Source organism: Acanthaster planci, linkage group LG02 (genome assembly GCF_054643075.1).
Source record: "Acanthaster planci isolate LZ-2023a linkage group LG02, COTS_SCS, whole genome shotgun sequence".
In the NCBI taxonomy this organism is placed as follows: domain Eukaryota; kingdom Metazoa; phylum Echinodermata; class Asteroidea; order Valvatida; family Acanthasteridae; genus Acanthaster; species Acanthaster planci.
Genome location: NC_141778.1, coordinates 7,543,923 through 7,563,292, shown reverse-complemented (window position 1 = coordinate 7,563,292; position 19,370 = coordinate 7,543,923). Strand labels below are relative to the sequence as shown.

The following is a 19,370-nucleotide window of genomic DNA, read 5'->3' as shown; positions in this document are numbered from 1 at the left end:
TCTATCAACATTTGACGTCATGAATTTAGTCAGAAATCCAGCCGAACAACAGTGTAAAGCTACTACTCACGGTAAATAGGGCCAGACTATATTTACCCAGGCATGTCACACGTGTCAACTCTCCTAATTTGCAAGTGAATACGTGTGCTGTCGTCGCACAGCGAATTTCGTTGCCGGGAATAGAAGTCTACACTGCGTGCTGGTGTAAAACGTTTGTGAGAAACCTGCAAAAGTTCAATAAAATCACCGAGACAGCGCCTTGATCGCCTCCCATATCTCACTGATTAGTGCAAACATGGGCAAATCTGGACAGGAAGCTCGGCAGAGGAAAACAGCCGGCAAAAATGGCTCGAAAACGAAGACCAACACGAAAGGTGAGCATGGCCAGAATTGACCGAGACCGAGCAGGTATTTTCCCGTGACTTATTTAAAGGGGAAGTGGCTGTCTTGAACTTCTGTTTCGGTCCATGTCCAAGGCACGTTTTGTCTTTAAATAGGCAATTGGGAATAATTCCATGCACGGACGCCGCTTGATAACCTGTACTCAAGCCCATGAGACTGCTTTGAAAAAAAAATTAGTGTTTCTGAGGCAACAGTTCCTAGCTCCATCATGTGTCCATGGTCGCAGTGAGTGATCTACATTGTACCCCAACTGTGTGGGGTCCAATGTCACTTCTGCCCTGCTCCCACTGAGTGGGGTGGACATCGGACCCCACAGTTTTTGGGGTACTATGAGTGAATAAGCCTTTTTTACTTGTCATGTGTGCATGCTGAGAAGACTGAACAGACATGAGAGAGGGGAAGTAAAGGAAAGAGTTCCACATACGGATACCACTTGACATCCTGTGCAAAATCCTGCGAGGCTGTTATGAAATTTTTAATGTTTTCTACGTAAACAACTTGTTTTTTTCCTCCTAAGTTGAACTTTTTCTGGACTTGTTCTTGCTTTTTGACGTCTTTTAGGTCACTGTGTGTAGGAAATAATTACAGGCATCCGTATATGGAACTCTTCCCAGGGGAACAAATTCATGACAACAACACAGCTTAACGTTTGGCGAATGAGTGCTCGTGATTGTTATTGTTGTAGACAATTTGTTCCCCTCTAGCTTTGTTCACTTATTTATGTGGGGGCGCTAAAATCAACATGGCGACGGATGAGGAAATCAGCTTACCCTGGGTACCTCCATATTTTCACTGCTTAATTTAACTTTATAAGTTGTAAAGACATCTGATTGCTTTCAGGTGGTCACTGTAGGGGAAATTAGTAGCACGATCGTTTATGGAAATCTTTCCTTCCATTCATGCACAGAATGTATGATGCACTCAGTTGAGTTCAAGTGCAAAATCTGCCATCAATTATGGTTTAATCAAGTGAATGTACCTCTAAGAAGTTTTTTACAGACCTGATAGAAGTGTGTTCAAGACTATTACTGAGCTTTTTACGCCCCAACTATAGCGTCAGTCCCAGCTATACCTTATTGGGACTGTCCTTATTATAGTTGGGCTGGCACAGAGGCCCATTGTGGACAACTGGACTCGTGCTAGAACATACTGAGTGTCAGAGCCAAAATAAGTGTTATTGATGTCATAGATGAAGTGCTACATGTATGTATGTCAGGTGTAAGCTGCATAAACATGGAGAAGCTTGAGATGTTTTCCATAGAAATTTGCCAACTACAGATGGGCAACCCAACTGCAGTGCAATAGTTGGGACTGTCCCAACTGTAGTTGAGACAGACACTATAGTTTGGGCGTAACAAGCTCGATCGGTTGATCTTTGCTCAATCTGTCATTCTTATCATGTGACTCGGCAATACATGTAATTCTGCCATCAACCAACTGCCTTCTCATTCTTATTTGGAGATGTGGAAAGATTGTTTTATCACACAGGATCAACTGAGAGTGTAACATGATCATGGGTCATTCCAGTCACCTGATGGTATCCAACACCACCCTTCATTAAGCTTGAGCTACTGAAATTCCTTGCTTGCCAGTTTGTAGCTTTAACTTGTACCTACAGTAGTTTATCAAACAGTAAAAAGTGGCTTGGCATTCAGTAGGAAAAACAAAATAAAAAACCAAAAAACAATAAAAGTAAACTTTAAGTATTTTTAAAGAAATGGTAATATTCTGGTTGATTTTTTAAAACTGAAAGGGTGGATTAACTGGGGGAGACTGTTGTTTTTACATGAAAAATTGGGCCAAATCAAAGTCCAAATTTCTTCTTCTGGTAGAAGTTTATTTCATGAATTTTTTTTCAGATGTGAACAAGAATAACCGAGGCACCAGCAAAGCCAAGAGTGATTCTTCATCGGGACTCTGCCTCAAAGTGGTCATTGGGGTTTTCGTCATTGTGGCAAGCTTGGCTGCACTCTTTGGCTTTGGAGTCATCAAAATTGAACAGCTGCCTGGTAAGCCTCAGGGCTGGAGCCTATTTTACAGAATGGATCGGTTAATTAGTGTCAACAAACTTCAACAGCATACATAATAAGTGTCAACAAAGTGTCAGCAACCTGTAAATGTACTCTTAAGCTTCAAAATAAACATCACAGGTACATGTAAAAGATTATCACTTCTTTTGTTATGCATGTGTCAGATTAAAGGCAAATTCACACCCAGCTTCCCACTGGAAATTTTGTTTTTGTTCGAAAATCAGAGGCCACCATCTTTCTTTTCTCAATTATACAAACAAGATGGCAGAAATGCCCTCAAAATCAACACTCAAAAATCAGTTGTTATGATAATGATGTATTGACATGATATTCAGGAGACCATATGGAAATACTTGTGATATTTATCAATACCTTGTTTACACTTGTTCATGCTTAAAAGTCCAGCAGCTTAGAATTATTAGGCAGAAGTGGAAGAAAATTTTTGTGCCAAGCAGAAATAAACCCAGGACCAGTTACTACAGATACATTGTAGCTTGGCATATTGGCTGGTGACCCTGTCTTGCTAAGCAGATTTTTTAAGTTAATAAAATTTTCATGCTGGTGGAACAGTTATGCATGTAATCACAGAAAAAAAAAGAATATAAGTTCTGCATTCCTATTCAAAGTGCCCTAATATTGGTGCTATTTCCACAGAGGAACAAATTTGTGGACATTGGGAATTTCAAGTTGTGTCTCTTCATGAGAAAGCTCTCTGTTAACAACATTGCAAAGAGGCTGATGGTCTGCAGTGTTTGTCTAGGAAGAGCTTAGCAAGTGAATTTTTCCATGTTTGTTTCTTTGCCCCCCCCCCATGTGCAATATTGTTTTTAATCCTGCAAGTTCACAGTGCTAGACATATTTCACACACCTATGTTCTTAGTGGAGAACAGTGTTTACTTTGGCAAGAGTTTCTTGCTAAAACTGCCCAGCGATGTACCAAACAAGGATGACTGTAGTGTCTTTGGGACTTGGTCCCACCTGATGTGGCTATGCAAGTGAAAATTTGCCAAGTAATGAATGCATCCCATGTTGAGCAACTCAAGAAGATATACATGTACTTGTAGCCTCACAAACAGCTGATGGCTGTGGCATCTACCAACTGTGCATTAGCAATTTTTCAACTGCTGTCGGTTGAGTTATAACTCCCTCCATACAAATTTTTATGTGTGGGAAAATAAAAGTGGTTAATTTGAATTAGCAGTTTGTTCATGAATGATTTATCATTGCATAGTGATAAATTCAGTCAGCACAGAAAGACCTCTGGTGCTACATATTGATCTAAAGGTGTGGATAGCTTGAAACGATCCTGTTTACATGTAAAAGTTAGGAATTGTTCAAAATAATTTTAGAATAATTTAGGCTCTTTAGCTTGCTGAGTGAAACTGTGTACATGTACACGTACATGTATATCCTTTAAGTTGTAAAAAGAGTCGTCAACTTTTTTTATCCCAATCTCTTAGTCTTAATTTACATTTCTAGCAATACACTGTACTCCATAAGCTTAGATTACAGACTGGCAGCCCTATCCTTTCCTATCCATGCTTTTCGCAAGTGCACTAGTGTTATCACAACAGAAAGCAATCTCTATTATAGTAATAACCTCCAGAATTGCCTACCTACATGTGCTTGATTATTGTCCCCATCAGGTGTTTGTTTCTATCACACCTCTAAACCTTCTGGACAAGCAGCAGAATTTGGGGAAAGATATCAATGGGAAACTCGGTGGCCATCAACACTTCCTGTGGTTTATCTGAAAATTACCTTAATGAAGGACAGATGCTTGTACTTTGTATGGTCATGTTCTTGTTGATACATGTACATGTTTTTGTAGTGTACATAGAGTACCTGTACATGTATGTACAGTGTTTATCCCTTGGTTGGTTAATTGCCAGTAGATGTCTACTGGAGGCTATAATCCCATAGAGAGTTGAATGTGCATGTTGATCTTTTGTGGTTCCTCAAAAGATGAGTGTTTAAGGCGTTGTTCTTTGTTGACACCAAGCTGTGTATGGAGGATCTTCAAAAGGTTACAGTAGGCTAAATATGGGACTGAAAAAAAACAGACAGCTTATTGCTACATTTCTTGCACATAGAGCATCATTGATGTGCTTTTTTTTAATTCCAACTGGAAAAAGAAGTGGCTCATGTGATATTATTGTTTTAGTCAAAACACTTGTTCTATGGTGCACCAACGCAAATTGAACATGTAATCTGAAACTTTAAAGGATTCGTGCAGTGTAACTGTATTACCCTTGAAAATTGTACCCATTCAATTTCAATTTTAATCATACTTGCAGTTTTTGGCTGCTTTTTGAAGTTGGTGCTTTACTGTTTACATGTATTTGCAAATTACTGGTAATGCAAATTTCCATATACTTGAGTCAAAATGTGATGTCATCCCAAGGAGAAAACGTCAATATTCCATTTATACATGTACACATGCATGAGCACAAAAAATACTGGAATTTTTATGTTTTGTGTCCAACTCCTAAATATCGTTTTCTTTGGTGATTCTGCCACTACAAGTATACTTGTAGGAAAGGAAAGGCTATTGTACTATAAATTGAATACACTGGCATCACTGGAAAACACAACAAATACTCTGGCAGTTTTGAGGACATACTGTACGTCTGTAAAATACTCATATTCAAATAGACATATGAAAGGTACCTGTTAAGTGCATGGGTATAGCCTTTGGCAAATCAAAATGCCCCCTTTAAAATTATGCACGATAGGCAATGTGATAAAATTGAAGTTGTAAGATTTGGCCATCATTGTGTGCGTTAGTACATCTTTAATTTTGTAAAGTCTGCTAACTTTTGGGGGGAACCTCAGAACCCAGTTAAGCAACTACAGTCATGTACATGTACCTGTACATTGAGATGCAAGATATTGCAAGATATAAATAACATTTACTGGTGGGTATTTTGAAAGCAAACTGCTATTTTTCCATTTTTTGACAGGAAGTGATAAGCTGCCACTTTTCAAAAAATCTGTGGAAACGGTCAATCTAACCCCCGAGCCGCAAACAGCTGACAAAGGTAACGGATATGTAGCTTTGGTTTTGAGTTCGAAATGGACAAACAAGATTAAGATTTTCAAAAAAAATAGTTTTGTGCAGTTTGGTCAGTCAAACCATTCGGTGGAATCTGTTTTTGTTTGTAAGCTAAGAAAAATTAACTGTAGCAAGATTAATAGAACACCTGTTGGGTAAGGTCAGAGATTTGAATCATGCTTCATATTTTCTTTGCTTTTCCTCAGTGTCTGATAATGAACCTGTCAGTGACCCTTGTGGCAAACTGAATAAATCAAGCTAATATTAGGTAATAAGTCTCAACCTTAACATACATGCATTGAAATCCAGTGTTTGAATCACTAGATTCCCATGAAATCCAGTGTTTGAATCACTAGGTTCCAATAACTCCCCTCTTTCCACTGACTCCCTTGTTTTCACAGGTGCTGAACCTGCTCAAAAAGAACCAAAGAGAGAAGAACCCAAGAAGGAAGTACCCAAGAAGGAAGTACCCAAGAAAGAGGAGCCCAAGAGGGAGGAGCCCAAGAAAGAAGAATCTAAAAGGGAAGAGCCAAGGAAAGAAGAGCCTAAGAAAGAAGCTCCCAAGAAAGAAGAATCCAAGAAGGAAGCACCCAAGAAAGAAGAATCCAAGAGGGAAGCACCAAGGAAAGAAGAGCCTAAGAAAGAAGCACCCAAACGAGAAGAGCCCAAGAAAGAAGCACACAAACAAGAAGAGCCCAAGAAGGAAACACCCAAGAAAGAAGCACCCAAGAAAGAAGAACCCAAGAAGGAAGCACCCAAGAAAGAAGAGTCCAAGAAGGAAACATCTAAGAAAGAAGAGTCCAAGAAGGAAGCACCCAAGAAAGAAGAATCCAAGAGGGAAGTACCCAGGAAAGAAGAGTCCAAGAAAGAAGCACCCAAACGAGAAGAGCCCAAGAAAGAAGTACACAAACAAGAAGAGCCTAAGAAAGAAGCACCCAAACAGGAGCAACCAAAAAAGGAGGCACCCAAACAACAAGTACTCAAGAAAGAAGAACCCAGGAAGGAAGTACCTAAGACAGGAGAGCCCAAGAAAGAAGCACTGAAACAAGAAGAGCTCAAGAAGGAAGCACCCAAACAAGAACAACCCAAGAAGGAGGCACCCAAACAAGAGGAACCCAAGCAGGAGGCACCCCAACAAGAATTACCCAAGAAGGAGGCACCCAAACAAGAACAGTCCAAGAAGGAGGCACCCAAACAGGAGGAACCCGAGCAGGAGGCACCCAAACAAGAACTACCCAAGAAGGAGGCACCCAAACAAGAACAACCCAAGAAGGAGGCACCGAAAAAAGAAGAGCCTAAGAAGGAGGCACCCAAAAAAGAGCAACCTAAGAAGGAGGCACCCAAACAAGAACAACCCAAGAGGGAGGCACCCAAACAAGAACAACCCAAGAAGGATGCACCCAAACAAGAACAGTCCAAGAAGGAGGCACCCAAACAAGAACAGTCCAAGAAGGAGGCACCCAAACAAGAAGAACCCAAGAAGGATGCACCCAAACAAGAACAGTCCAAGAAGGAGGCACCCAAACAAGAGGAACCCAAGCAGGAGGCACCCCAACAAGAATTACCCAAGAAGGAGGCACCCAAACAAGAACAACCCAAGAAGGAGGTACCAAAACAAGAACAACCCAAGAGGGAGGCACCCAAACAAGAACAGTCCAAGAAGGAGGCAGCCAAACAAGAACAACCCAAGAGGGAGGCACCCAAACAAGAACAACCCAAGAAGTCACCCAAACAAGAAGAATCCAAGAAGGAAGCACCCAAACAAGATGAACCCAAGAAGGAAGCACCCAAACAAGAACCCAAGAAAGAATCACCCACACAAGAAGAGTCCAAGAATGAAGCACCCAAACAAGATGAACCCAAGATTGAAGCACCTAAACAAGATGAACCCAAGAAGGAAGTACCCAAACAAGAAGTGCCAAAGAAGGAAGCACCCAGACAGGAAGAACCCAAGAAGGAAGCACCCAAACAAGAAGACCCCAAGAAGGAAGCACCTAGAAAAGAAGTGCCCAAACAAGAGGAGCGCAAAAAGGAAAATCTCAATAAGGAAGAGCCCAAGACAGAAACTCCCGAACAGGGAGAACCCGAGAAAGAACCAAAAGAAGAATCGTCTTCAAAGGTAGAACCCCCGAAACCAGCTGCCAAGACAGAATCAGCGTCAAAATCAGAAGCAAGCAAAGAGCATGCTAAACAAGCTGAGCCACCAAAAGTGGAGTCCAAACAAGAAGAACCCGTGAAAGAAGAGCCCAAAGAGGAATTGACCAAAGAGACTCCTGACAAACCAAAGACAGAGGAGACAGATGCTGGTGATGCCTTTACTGCAGCTGACATGAAAATCGCATCAGAACTTCACGAAGCTGAAGAACTGTTGGAGAAGGTCAGTGAATCCTTCCCTCTCTTTGTCTTTAATAATCTATTCCCAGAGGAGGGGTTTGTTGACCAAGGATAAGGCCCACAAACTTATCAAGTGGTCCCCAGGAAAATTGGAAGGAAAAGTGGAAAAGGGTGCTAGCGGGGAGGGGGGAGCGAGGGTGAACCTTGAGGAAAATCCACTTTGATTGTTGGGTGTACCATTTTGTTTCAACCAGTTGATGCGGTTGTTGGAGGCCAGTCCATCGAAGGGGAAACCGCACCTTTGATTCAGGTCGTCTGCTAACATATATTTCGTTTGACCTCAGTATAGTTCACCTTTTTGTTCCTTGCAGAAGGAAATTCAGAGGGCTCTTCGCAAGTTTGAGAAGCTCCTGGAGAATCACTCGAATAGCCCTCATGCCCGATATGGCAGAGCTAGGTCGTTGGACATGCTCTCAGAACAACGACGCAGTAATGAGATCCTGAATGCGTAAGTGGAGCCTGCTCAGTCCTTCCCATCCCCCTCTCCCTCCCAGTAAATTGTCACCAAATGCAGGTTCTGGAACATGAATCCAGTTTTAGCAGAGGCCTTGAATACTGGAATCACACCATTCGGATAGCAAAACTCGCTCACATCGGATAGGTGCTAAACTGCACTTGCTTTTCAAACAGAGACACAGCTGGTGCGTGGCCTATGCTTAGCTTCTTCAAACAAGCACATGCAGGTGGTGTGTTGCCTAGAAGATATTGTTGCTAATAGTTGTTTCACTTGGACTGAATGCATCCCTTCACCAGCAGACAAGAGATGGGCTGGTGGGCTGTTTTTGAGTTGGGCTCATGCACCCCAAAACAACATACATTCCAACTGAAATTGGTCATCCCTGGTCAGCTTAATTGTCCTGTGCTAAATATGGGTTAACCTGTGCAGCCACACTGTGAGTTCCCACCAAAAGGACATTGTTACTATGTAAACATGCACCATCTCTTGTTCCTGCGTGGAGAAAGTCAGTCTCTTGAAAAAGCACAGAATCACATTCAATTGAGAGCTCTACTGCTAACATTTCAGAATGACTGGGTCTGTTATTTTCAAGGAGTTCATATGAATCCAGGAATAACTTGCAGCCTGCCAAACTCCAGTAATTAATTGATGGCCAATACTTTGCTTTGAATTTGGTGAATTTGTGCTTGTAATCGTAGGTGCTGTCTGCCACATTTGTTGATCGTTGGTTACACTACTTTCTTTTCTCTACCGAATCCAGGGCTACCATTGCCTACGGGGAGGTTGTTAATGCCCCAGGCTGCCCTCTGATGCTGAAGAAATTAGCCCTGTCTCGTCAGGCTGACCGACTCACCTTCCTCGGTAAGTTGAGCCTTGCTGAATCTTTGATGACATCTGAATGTTAAGGCTGTGGCTGGAAATAACACGAATGCCTATGGAAACCACAGGCTTGTGGCTGCAGCTACTTCCCAAAAGCCTGTGTGTTACTACTAGCCACAGCCAGATGATTTTGACATGGTTGGCCTTCTTTGCGGCATGAATCTTCATGCAGGGACCAATGTTATAGAGCTGGGTAGCAGAAAATGTTGCTCAGAAAACTTCTGTGCTCTATGGGGGAGGGTATTTTACAGAAAGCAGGTACAAAAAATTCCAGGGTGACCAAACCAGGTAAAACTTGTGTGGTGTCAGTACCTTTAAAAATGTTAAGGGTGAGTAATGTGCAGACGCTCCTTGACATAAAGAAAAAAGTGATCAGGTGATTCTCAAGAGACTTTAAAAAGTAATTGTAATGAACATCATAACCTTCAGTTTTATAGTAGCTCTCAAAAATTACCCCTTGTGTGTAATCTAGAATTATCTCAAATATCACAAAGTTTCCCCAACTTCATGGAAACGCCTGTCTTCATCTTGACAGGGAAGGCATTGCAGGCAGCACGGGTCCTTCAGGAAGGTACCATCTTGTTCCCTTCTGACATCCAGCTCAAGAAGGACCTTGGCGTGGCACTCCTCATTGCAGGGAAGAACATTCGGGCCAAGCCCATCTTCCAAGAGGTAGGTGTATTTTAAAAAACTAATGGGTTTCTTGGGTTGTGAAATTATTCTTGAGACTTGCTTTGAACTTATATCAGAACAGGCCTTGAATTTCATTTTTTTTTTAGGGCACTGCCATTTGGCATTGGTGGACTGGCTGAAATAAAGGGCACTAATGCCAAACATGTGGGCATTAATGCCATCCTGTTTTTTTTTTCATATTGCATGAAAATGATTCAGGTCTAAGAAAAAGTATAATATGCATTACACCTGAACATGTCCGTGATAAGTGCCGAACCAGCAGCCGAGTGTTGAAAGGCTTTGGCCTGTTTTGACTGCAGACGTTCTTTCCTCAACCTTTTGCGCACCACAGTTTTCACAAAATCTGGCCAGGCCAGTGGTTTTGCACACAACAACGTACGTGAGAATTAATCAGGGTAGTCCCGATCAACAGGTGTCGTGTATGTACAGTTCGGATCACACACGCCGCGTGGCACTAAACTGCAAACACTACATTTCGGTGTTAGTTAAAATACTGCCATGACCATACAATTGTCCCGTGTGCATGAAAAACATGGAGGTCTCGATGTATCATGAACACGTAGACGTTGATGAGCACTTAGTTCTAGACTAACGTTATTGCATGGTACATTAAAATGCTTGGCTTGGGCATGTGCTGTTATGTTAAGTCATTCGATAGGCCGGCGGGTGTCGCCTGTGCCGCACTTGCGATCGTGCAGTGTGCATGGAGCAGGCCGGGCCGACGATGCACGCAGGCTGAGTGTTCGATATCCCCATTATACACACAGTGCAGGCACACCCTGTATATGCATGCATGCCATACATTTGGGTGGCGTGGCGCAGTGCTCGGATCGAATGTGAGCGATCTGGGAATGATGTGTATGTCGCTTTCCATGCCGCTTTCAGTGTACCTCGCTGAACAGGGGCAGTCTATATGCACGTGTAAGGCACTACGTCCAAGAGAAAAAAGGGCGCTGCCATCTTGGCGGTGAAACAAGCTCACTTTTCAAAGGTATCTCGGCCAAATGGAAGGGCATCGACAGCCATGGCTGTCGCTGCCGTCGGGAAATTCTAAGCCTGTCAGAAATCATGCAGAAGTGTTTCCCTGTGTCTGTTGCTAGCATTGCAACATCTTAAAATCAATGTTTGTGCTATCCGTGCATGAGTAATCTATATATCTATGTCTAACACTCAGATGTAATGTGCTTTGATTTACAGTGGATGTTTACACTCTTGAAGTTACATTTGTGGACTGAAACTTTCACTCTAACATTTTTTCAGTCAGCATATTTAAAAATTTAATTTCATTGTTATCAATAAATCTCATCAATATTCTAGACGTGCAAAATTTCAGCTTATATGAAATTTTTTTTGCAGCTCAGTCATTGAAGTGTAAATTGGTGATGTGAGCAGCCCCATGTGCTTGAAGATGGTATACGGCATTTTTAGTGGCTTGCAAGTTCATCTTTTCCTGCTCTTCTCACACCTCCCATTTTACAGGTCCTGAAGCTCAGCCCCTCCGATGGATTTGCAAAGGTCCACATGGGCTTCATTCTGAAGGCAGAGAACAATTTCAATGAGGCTATTCCATTGCTGCGGGAGGGGATATCCTCGGGTGAGGAAGGCACCAACGAGGGGAAGTACTATGTGCATCTCGGAGACGCTCTTTTCAGAACGGGACAGTCGGAGGAGGTATAGCTGTCACATGATGTCCCTTTGGGGGGAGCAAGTGGAATTTCTTGAAGCAGGATCTGACAGATCCAATCCACTGGATATACCAGGTGGAATTCGAACTAGGTACACCCATGTTGGAAGGAGAGAAAAGTACCACTGACAAAATCTGGCATTGTCTTCTTCAACATCATTTTTGGAATTCAGACCTGTGTTCTTTTTATGTTTTCTCATAATACTTTGGATTTCAAATCTGTGCTGAAGGCACACTGTTTTACATTCATTTCCTTCGATTACACATTGCATGTAATCAAAACCATTGTGGGTTTTGTGACAGATGTTTCATTATTGATGTTTCAGTATTGATGCAAAGTAGCATACAAGAAATGTAGAAATGCAGATTGTTTTTTTGCCAAGAAAATTTTGGCTGTTTTTTGGCTGACTGCACTCACCTTCTTGCAACCATATCCCATTTCTTAAGTGCATAATGTGTTGGAATGAATGGATTTTGTTTCGTTTTCTCACTCCCACAAGGCATACCAAGTCTATGACCAAGGAGCCGAGAAGGGTCACTTCACCTCCCGTTACCAGCGGTCCATCTACAATGTGGACAAGCTGACCGCCAGGCCCTGGTGGACCGATGAGCAGGCCAAGTACACAGAGGCCACCAAGGTACCAATCACTGATATTTTATAATACAGACACTGAAGCTGCAGTGCCATAATGTTTTAAATGAGCCGTGCAGTGTTTCTACGTCTATGCAGTAATCGGCGCCTTGTATTAAATGACCCATGGTATTTAGTTATGCCTCCTGAGTGTACAAAACTCCTAGACCATACATGACGTGACCCAGTAAAATGAGTCTGAAGTTCCCAGAGACATTTTTTGGTTTTAGGCAAATAAGTCTCTCATTATTTGTAGTTGTAAATGGCGGCAAACCCAAAATTGAGGCCTCCCTGATGCCCACATTCCCAGTTGATTTTTAGACATCAGAATTTTATCTTACAAAATAATTTAAGACAGTAGAGTCCAAATTTTCCATGCTGTGAAGGAAACTTGTGGCACATTCTTTACTCTGTAAACTTTTGAAGGTGAACACATCTCATGTGTGGTAATAGTGGCTGGGCTCTCTCTTCCCAAATTCTCAGAAGTCTTTCAATCATTAGGGAGGCTGAGACCGTGTCCGAAACGGGCTTCCAGAGCTACGGCTAGGTCTATTGTCTACGCGTCTCCACGCATTTCCAATGGAGCGAAGACCTAGACCTAGCTCTAGACAAGAGATTCGGATGCAGCCTGAGTATTGAACTAAATGCACTATGCATTCTTGTGCAGATAACAGTAAATGTTTGAGTGTTGCTTGAAATATTATGGATGATAAGCGATGTCTATTTGTCAAATATTTGTCAGTTGTTACTCAGTGCCTAGGACATAGTGTGCCAGGACCAGAATTTGTCGGACATGCTGTCACATATTTTTGTTTCTTTTTTTACAATTGTGTAGAAATTAGAAGACAACTGGGAGACGATCCGGGATGAAGGGCTGGCTCTCCTAGACAAGGAGACAGAAACGTTTGCTCCAGAAGATGAGAATCTTAGGAGTACTGGAGACTGGAAACAGTTTACTATGTTCCAACAGGGTAAAGCTAAGAAAAAAATAATGTAGTCTAGGTTTGGGTACATATTTTTTTGAGCACCAGGGTTTAACATTGCTAAAGGATTAAAAAGGAATGCCCTTGTCACAGTTCATATGAATACCTTTTGAGTTGACCTTAGAGGGGCTTGCATGTGAGGACCTGTGATGGGCTTGTGAGGACTTGTCATAGACATGTGAAAACTTGACAAAGACTCACCTGTATCCTCTTTGAATGTATTTGTCGCTTCAAGTAATCCAGATAAGCGTGAAGTCATTCACCAAAAAATGGTAGGGGTCCTGTTTCTTTGTAGCACTTCTGAGACACCAGTGTCGAGAATTGGAAATTGTTGGTACTGGCAGTCCTATTATAAGAAAGGACTTCTACATCTGCCTCTGCCTTGCCACTTTGCAAAGACCCTCAGGAGGGTTATAAACATGCAGGCACTATTTATGAGGTTGCCTGTTTGCTATAAGAGGGTACATAGGCCCATTCAAACTTAAGCCAGCTTTTTATGTTTCTAGCCCAAGAGTTTTTTAAAATCTTGTTTCTTTTTGTGTTCTTTGGGAATTTTGTTCATGCACAGGTCGTAAGGTAGATTCTAACTGCAAGAAAGCCCCAAAGACTTGTGCATTAATTCAGCCCATTACTGAATCCAGTGGCTGCAGACGAGGGCAGGTATGTTTAACATAAAAAGCTTTTGGGACAGAAATCAAACTGACGAGGTTGCCAACACTGCCTGGAAAGTTTGGATGAGAAATTTGCCAGAGGTGATATGCCTGTCTGTCAACAGGCAATTTCAGTATGCTCACATGGCAAACTGTCTTTGTTGATCATAAAGGGATTGCTGCAGGAATGCAACAGTTGCATTCAACAATGATCCAGGGAAATGTGGCAAATGTGAACCCCATCTTTACTTTCACCGTTTGAAAAAAATTGAAACTATTTGTCTTGAAAATGCTCGTGCGTGAGAACTGGAAATTGTCGCAAAATGTGCGAGTCTCGTGCCCAGTGTTGGAGTTGGCAGCCCCTTTTACATGTTCAGACCTTTTCTTTGGCAAACTTGTTGTGATTATTGTAATTCTACCGTAAAAGGCATGACAAAATTATCTGTGAGGCTTTCTCATGGTTTAGGGCCAATTGAAATGGCTATCAATTTCTTGTTAACGAACAGAATTCACTATTCAAAATGCCAGACCTCAAAGCCAAAACTCTTTTCCAAAAAAAAATTGTTGGCATGGTATCTGCAAACAATACTCTGTATGCCACTCCCATCATGAAAAGCTTCAAACAGCACTGAACTTTGTGGTTATTACCATCCAGATTTCTCCAACGTTCTGTCTCTCTCCAGGTGAAGTTTTCGGTGATGCACCCGGGCACCCATGTTTGGCCACACTGTGGACCCACAAACTGCCGGCTACGGGCCCATCTGGGCCTCGTCATTCCTGAAGGGGTCAGGATACGCGTTGCCAACGAGACACGGTGAGTATCATTGCATGAATGAGCTGCCTGACATATCGTCACCATTCTCACGAAGTGAGGCTAATGTCCAAAAAAAAACCCACAAAAAAACCGTCATTAATGTCAGAGGTACATTAATGTTGTCAAGGTCAAACATCTTGAAAACAGCATTTTGCGTTTGATGAAGAGATGCAGTGCTTAACATCCTTTGAACATGTACAAAACGTATTGGAAGGAAATGGCTGAAAAGTAGGTCAACCGGGATTTTCGTTTTCACGAAGTGACGTCAGCTATGTTACATTCACAGTTGTGCACACGTAAAGACACGACCACTTTCCCTGTAATTATTGTAGGCTTACATTGAACAGGACTTTCATGTACAAAAATGTAGTTTTCACTTTCAAGAACTGCCGTTAACCTTTGGCTAATTAATTTTGGCTAATTAACCCCTGTTTCCAAACTAATTACTTGAGTTAAATGAGTGATGAACTAATTTTGGTATTTTTTTTATAAAGGAAGAACTTCTCTGGCGATTATCTTGAAAACCTATATTTCCTCAAAAGCGACATTAGAGACACTTCGTGGCGGTGGTGACGATATATTTCTGCCTTTCTGACATTTCTGTTTGACAGAGGCAGCCAGAACCACAGTGCTCATATATATCACATTTCTCAACGTTATCCTCAACTGTCCATGTTTTACAGTTAAAGATTTTTAAAATAAAATTTTCAGAACCACATTGAGTTGCTCCAGGCCGGAAAAATGCATGGTGCCACGTGACCACTCGTAGGAGCTCCAGTGTATAAGACACCCTGCTTTCATGCACTGGTTTGTTGCTTGTATGGGGCAAACTGCACCTGACTAAATTTTAGTCTGTTTGCCAATTTTTATCAGAGGCGGATTCAGATGTCTGCCACATCTCTGTTTTTGTGTTCGGCAAGGGGACACTGGTGTTCAGAGTACAGAAAGTAAATGATTATTTGTTTACACATGCTGTTTTGTAGAATTCTGTGTAAGTTTGTATGCGCCAATTCTGTTGAGGAATTGAAAAAGGAGAAACTGTCTCGCTCTTCCCATAGGACGTGGCAAGAAGGCAAGCTCATAATCTTTGATGACTCTTTCGAGCACGAGGTCTGGCAGGAGGCCAAGTCAGTCCGCCTTATCCTCATTGTCGACCTGTGGCATCCAGATCTGACAGAGAACCAGCGCCAGTATCTGACTGCGATTTAGCAGCGGTAAGGGGGTTGACTTTTCTGTGTCATGAGTACCGAAAGCGCCCTCTGTTGGTCAAATTGTGGCAGGTCCATCAATCTCCATGTAAAACAAAAACCAGATAGATCATTGGCGGTAGAAAGTGAAGTCACAGGGTCCCTCACTGCACAAACAATAGATTTGTGCAGATTTTTTTCCAGGATGGGAGTGATCGAGTCAGGTTCCCTCTGCACATTTCTATGGGTGATCAGAAACCAGGCCATAGATTCAAGTGTGAACCTAACAAGCCATGCAGATTTGTTATACAGAAATCAGTGAGTATGTCTTGAATATACTTCACACTGTTAGATACGCATAAATAGTCCCTTGTAGAAGGGTATGTTGTTTTGTAATAGTGCAAAGCGTAGTCCACTATATGGAGGTTTTCTCTAACTAACGACACTGTGTTTGGCTTCTTACTACTGACTGGTACTGCAGTAATGCTATGTGTGATAAATGAGCCTGTCACTCAGTTTTTCAATCAACAGAGGGCACGAAATGGTTGATACAGCTTTTCTCCACCTATTTTGTTTGTAAGGGTTATTCCGACATGTTCTAAGGGTATTAACAATTTTATTTTGTTTTCTTTTTTTATCATTTACAAGACACATTAGTCTTCGTTTAAGTAAATTGTACGAATTAAGTTGTGTAGAAGTCTGTGTCATTTTTTTATATTGGACATAAGTGCCAACACCTGGTATTGCTCTTGAAAGTGGCAATATCCTTTGCAATTGTTTGCACTGTATCAAGCGCTTTTTGTAATTGTTAGTTAAGGAGATAGCCAATACATTTTGAATAAATTCAAAAACGAGAGCCAGTCAATCACTTTTTATGCATTAGATAAAGATTTTGTTTTATACTCAATGTACACAGTGGTAGCTGGACATGTTAAGTTAGGATTTGCTATTGGATGTGCAGCCTTTCCAGACACCCATGGATACCAGCATAAAACTTGGTCGCCGTATGCATTCTTCATATACAAAGTAATTCCTAGTAAGATTTTGTTGCATGCATGTACAGTGTGATTTTTTTTTTATATTCCAAAGTTTCATAATGTAATTGTGCAAGTTTATATTTGTGGAGTGTTTCTTCAGTATTTCTGAATGGATTTTGATGTGAGCAGCTAGGCTCGTCATCTACATTCTGAGCATTTAGTTGGTCTTGCGTGAATTTTCACTTCGAAACAAAGCAGTATTCTACATTCAATTTTTGTTTATATTTAAAATGTAAGACCTGCCATCTTAGCCTACAGTTACTTGGTTGGGTCTTTATTCCCCCCCCCCCCCGTTTATCTGGAGGTGGAAGAGGTCTGTTTTCTTGCCAGCACCAATATGTCAAAGGAAACTTCTGCAAGTTTTTTGCTTAAGTTGTGATTGTCTTCAGAGAGAGATTCTGTAGTTAGTCTGCCCCATACAACCGTACAAAGACAGATGGCTACGTCTGAAGCGTCTTCTGGCTGGGAGTAAAACGGGGGTCAGTGGGAAGTTTTGTAGCTGTAACCATAATTGTTTGGATAGAGCCTGTATATAAACTTGTCTTTGCTTACCAGAATAGTGGAATGATCTTATTATTATAAAGCATTTCTAGTAATGAAACTGGAAGGCCTCAAAGCGCTTTGGGCACTGCAGCTCACAAGCCTGCAGAAACCTGTAGGGAGGAGACAATGAGCAGTCACAGTTTTAGAGGGAGGAAAAAGCCGCAAAACTATTTTGGCAGTAAAATCCATGGAATTAAGTACAAGGACCGAAATCCCAATCCACATGTGGAGTCTTCATGGACTGAGCTGGGAATCCCAAACCTCGGCCACAGGGGTGAGTGGTCAGGAAGAACAAATTCTCTCAACCTGATTCCCATTATGCATCAGGGCATGTATTCTGAGAAGAGTGACTTAAATCTCTCACTAAATGCATAAATGTACGTAATAATTGTCATAATGTCTGGTTTGCCTCCTGTTAAGTGGTGATTTTTTCCCTAACATGTACCTGCAGCTGGATTCGACTTAAATTTCATGTTACAGACTTTTATACATGTATATCTCAAAATGTTCCAAACATCTTCATCTTATGAGGTGCTTGTGTAAATTCCCCTTAATAATCTGCCAAACTAATTACAGCATATTGGTACTCGGTAAGCCCAAGATCTAAGTATTTGAACTTATATCAACACTGTCTTCCACGAAGTACTCTTACAGAAAATTTCGAATTTCACTTATATGCAGTGTGTGCCTTTCTGTACTTAAACTTCAGGATTGTTTATTTGTATGTATATATATATATATATTCTTTCAGCTGAGCGGTGTTTCACAGAAACTGGTATATTTACTGATATTACCGAAGTAACTTTTCCAAGTTTCAATTATTCAAGCATGCAGCTAGTCTTAGTCATCCAAGTATGGTTTTAAATATGTTAAAATACCACAACTTGTGCGCAGCCGTTGTTATAAAAATAAGTGTGCTCATTTTTTCGTCCAGTAATTTTGTCAAAATAACGATGTCCGACAACTTAAGATATTCGGGAACAAATACATGTGCTGTGCTGCTGCAAAGTGACTAAAAGAGTCAAACTGCATGTATTAAAGAATTTTTCCTTATGAGTTTTGATAACATTTTACATGATTCCTCCACCTTTAAAATATATATTATTGTCAATTTCGTAGACCTTGACAGGAAATTGATTTTTACGTGGCTGAACTTAATGTGTTGCAGTGTACTTTGACGAGGGTAATTGTCAATAGATTTTTTTGTCACCAGCATTTTAATAAAGAATATTTGACCATGTGTATTTAGAAGTATGTGGTATGAAAAATTGAAAATCACTTCCATGCAATACAAGCAATTGATGCTCTTCACCGCAAATGAATACCGTAGCAGTTTTGTATGCGAGAATTAGATGCACGCGTTGTGCTGTAGTTAACCTACGTTGCTGTAAATTTGGTTATACATGTTCGTGTTGGCGTCGTACGAACTGTTGAGTTCTGTTCATCCCTCACGGTATACCGATCTTTGGAAAATACGAATCAGTAGCACAAAAACTTCATCATTTTTTATCAAAAGTGAGATATGTTTAAAAGAAGACGTTCCCTGGTATGTTTTTCCAATTTTACCTATTCTAAGATTTGCTATAAACAAGAGTGAGTTCGATTTACTGTGATATATCATGTAGATTTCAGAAGTTCTAATTATCAATTGTTAAATTAATTTTTTTCCTTGTATCATTAATTGAATTAGGTAGCTGAAGACTAACAGAATGAATTTGAGTGACTAAGTGATGTATTTTGTTTATTCAACAGTTGTAGAGTATTTTGACAAAATGAATCAAAATGTTACGTTTCATTCCTGTCCCCGAACTCTTTCATACGGAGCCTACAAGGCCTACTTAAAACATAAGTTCTGTGATCAAAATATTTTCCTTAATAAAAAAATTCTAAAATCACGTTTACTCTTTCCATGATGTTGTTTGAAATCTAAA

General features: G+C 41.1%; 1 protein-coding gene across 1 annotated transcript; it reads left to right on the top strand.

The window, feature by feature from the left end:
- Window positions 1–151: 151 nt before the first annotated feature.
- asph (aspartate beta-hydroxylase) lies at window positions 152–19,334 on the top strand. The gene is made up of 13 exons (XM_087133579.1): window positions 152–374; window positions 2,262–2,411; window positions 5,396–5,473; window positions 5,889–7,864; window positions 8,193–8,329; window positions 9,099–9,199; window positions 9,753–9,889; window positions 11,390–11,581; window positions 12,095–12,232; window positions 13,061–13,196; window positions 13,777–13,868; window positions 14,542–14,672; window positions 15,731–19,334. The coding sequence occupies exons 1-13, from the start codon at window positions 296–298 to the stop codon at window positions 15,879–15,881; spliced, it is 3,498 nt and encodes a 1,165-aa protein (XP_086989705.1). The 5' UTR covers window positions 152–295; the 3' UTR covers window positions 15,882–19,334.
- The last annotated feature ends 36 nt before the right edge of the window (window positions 19,335–19,370 follow it).

What these genes read in the sequence shown, in the direction of transcription:
- asph (XM_087133579.1), top strand. Translation starts at nt 296, where the DNA reads ATGGGCAAATCTGGACAGGAAGCTCGGCAGAGGAAAACAGCCGGCAAA. An exon ending in CAAAATTGAACAGCTGCCTG is followed by an intron (nt 2,412 to 5,395) that starts GTAAGCCTCAGG and finishes ATTTTTTGACAG; the next exon opens with GAAGTGATAAGCTGCCACTT. An exon ending in CGCGTTGCCAACGAGACACG is followed by an intron (nt 14,673 to 15,730) that starts GTGAGTATCATT and finishes CTCTTCCCATAG; the next exon opens with GACGTGGCAAGAAGGCAAGC.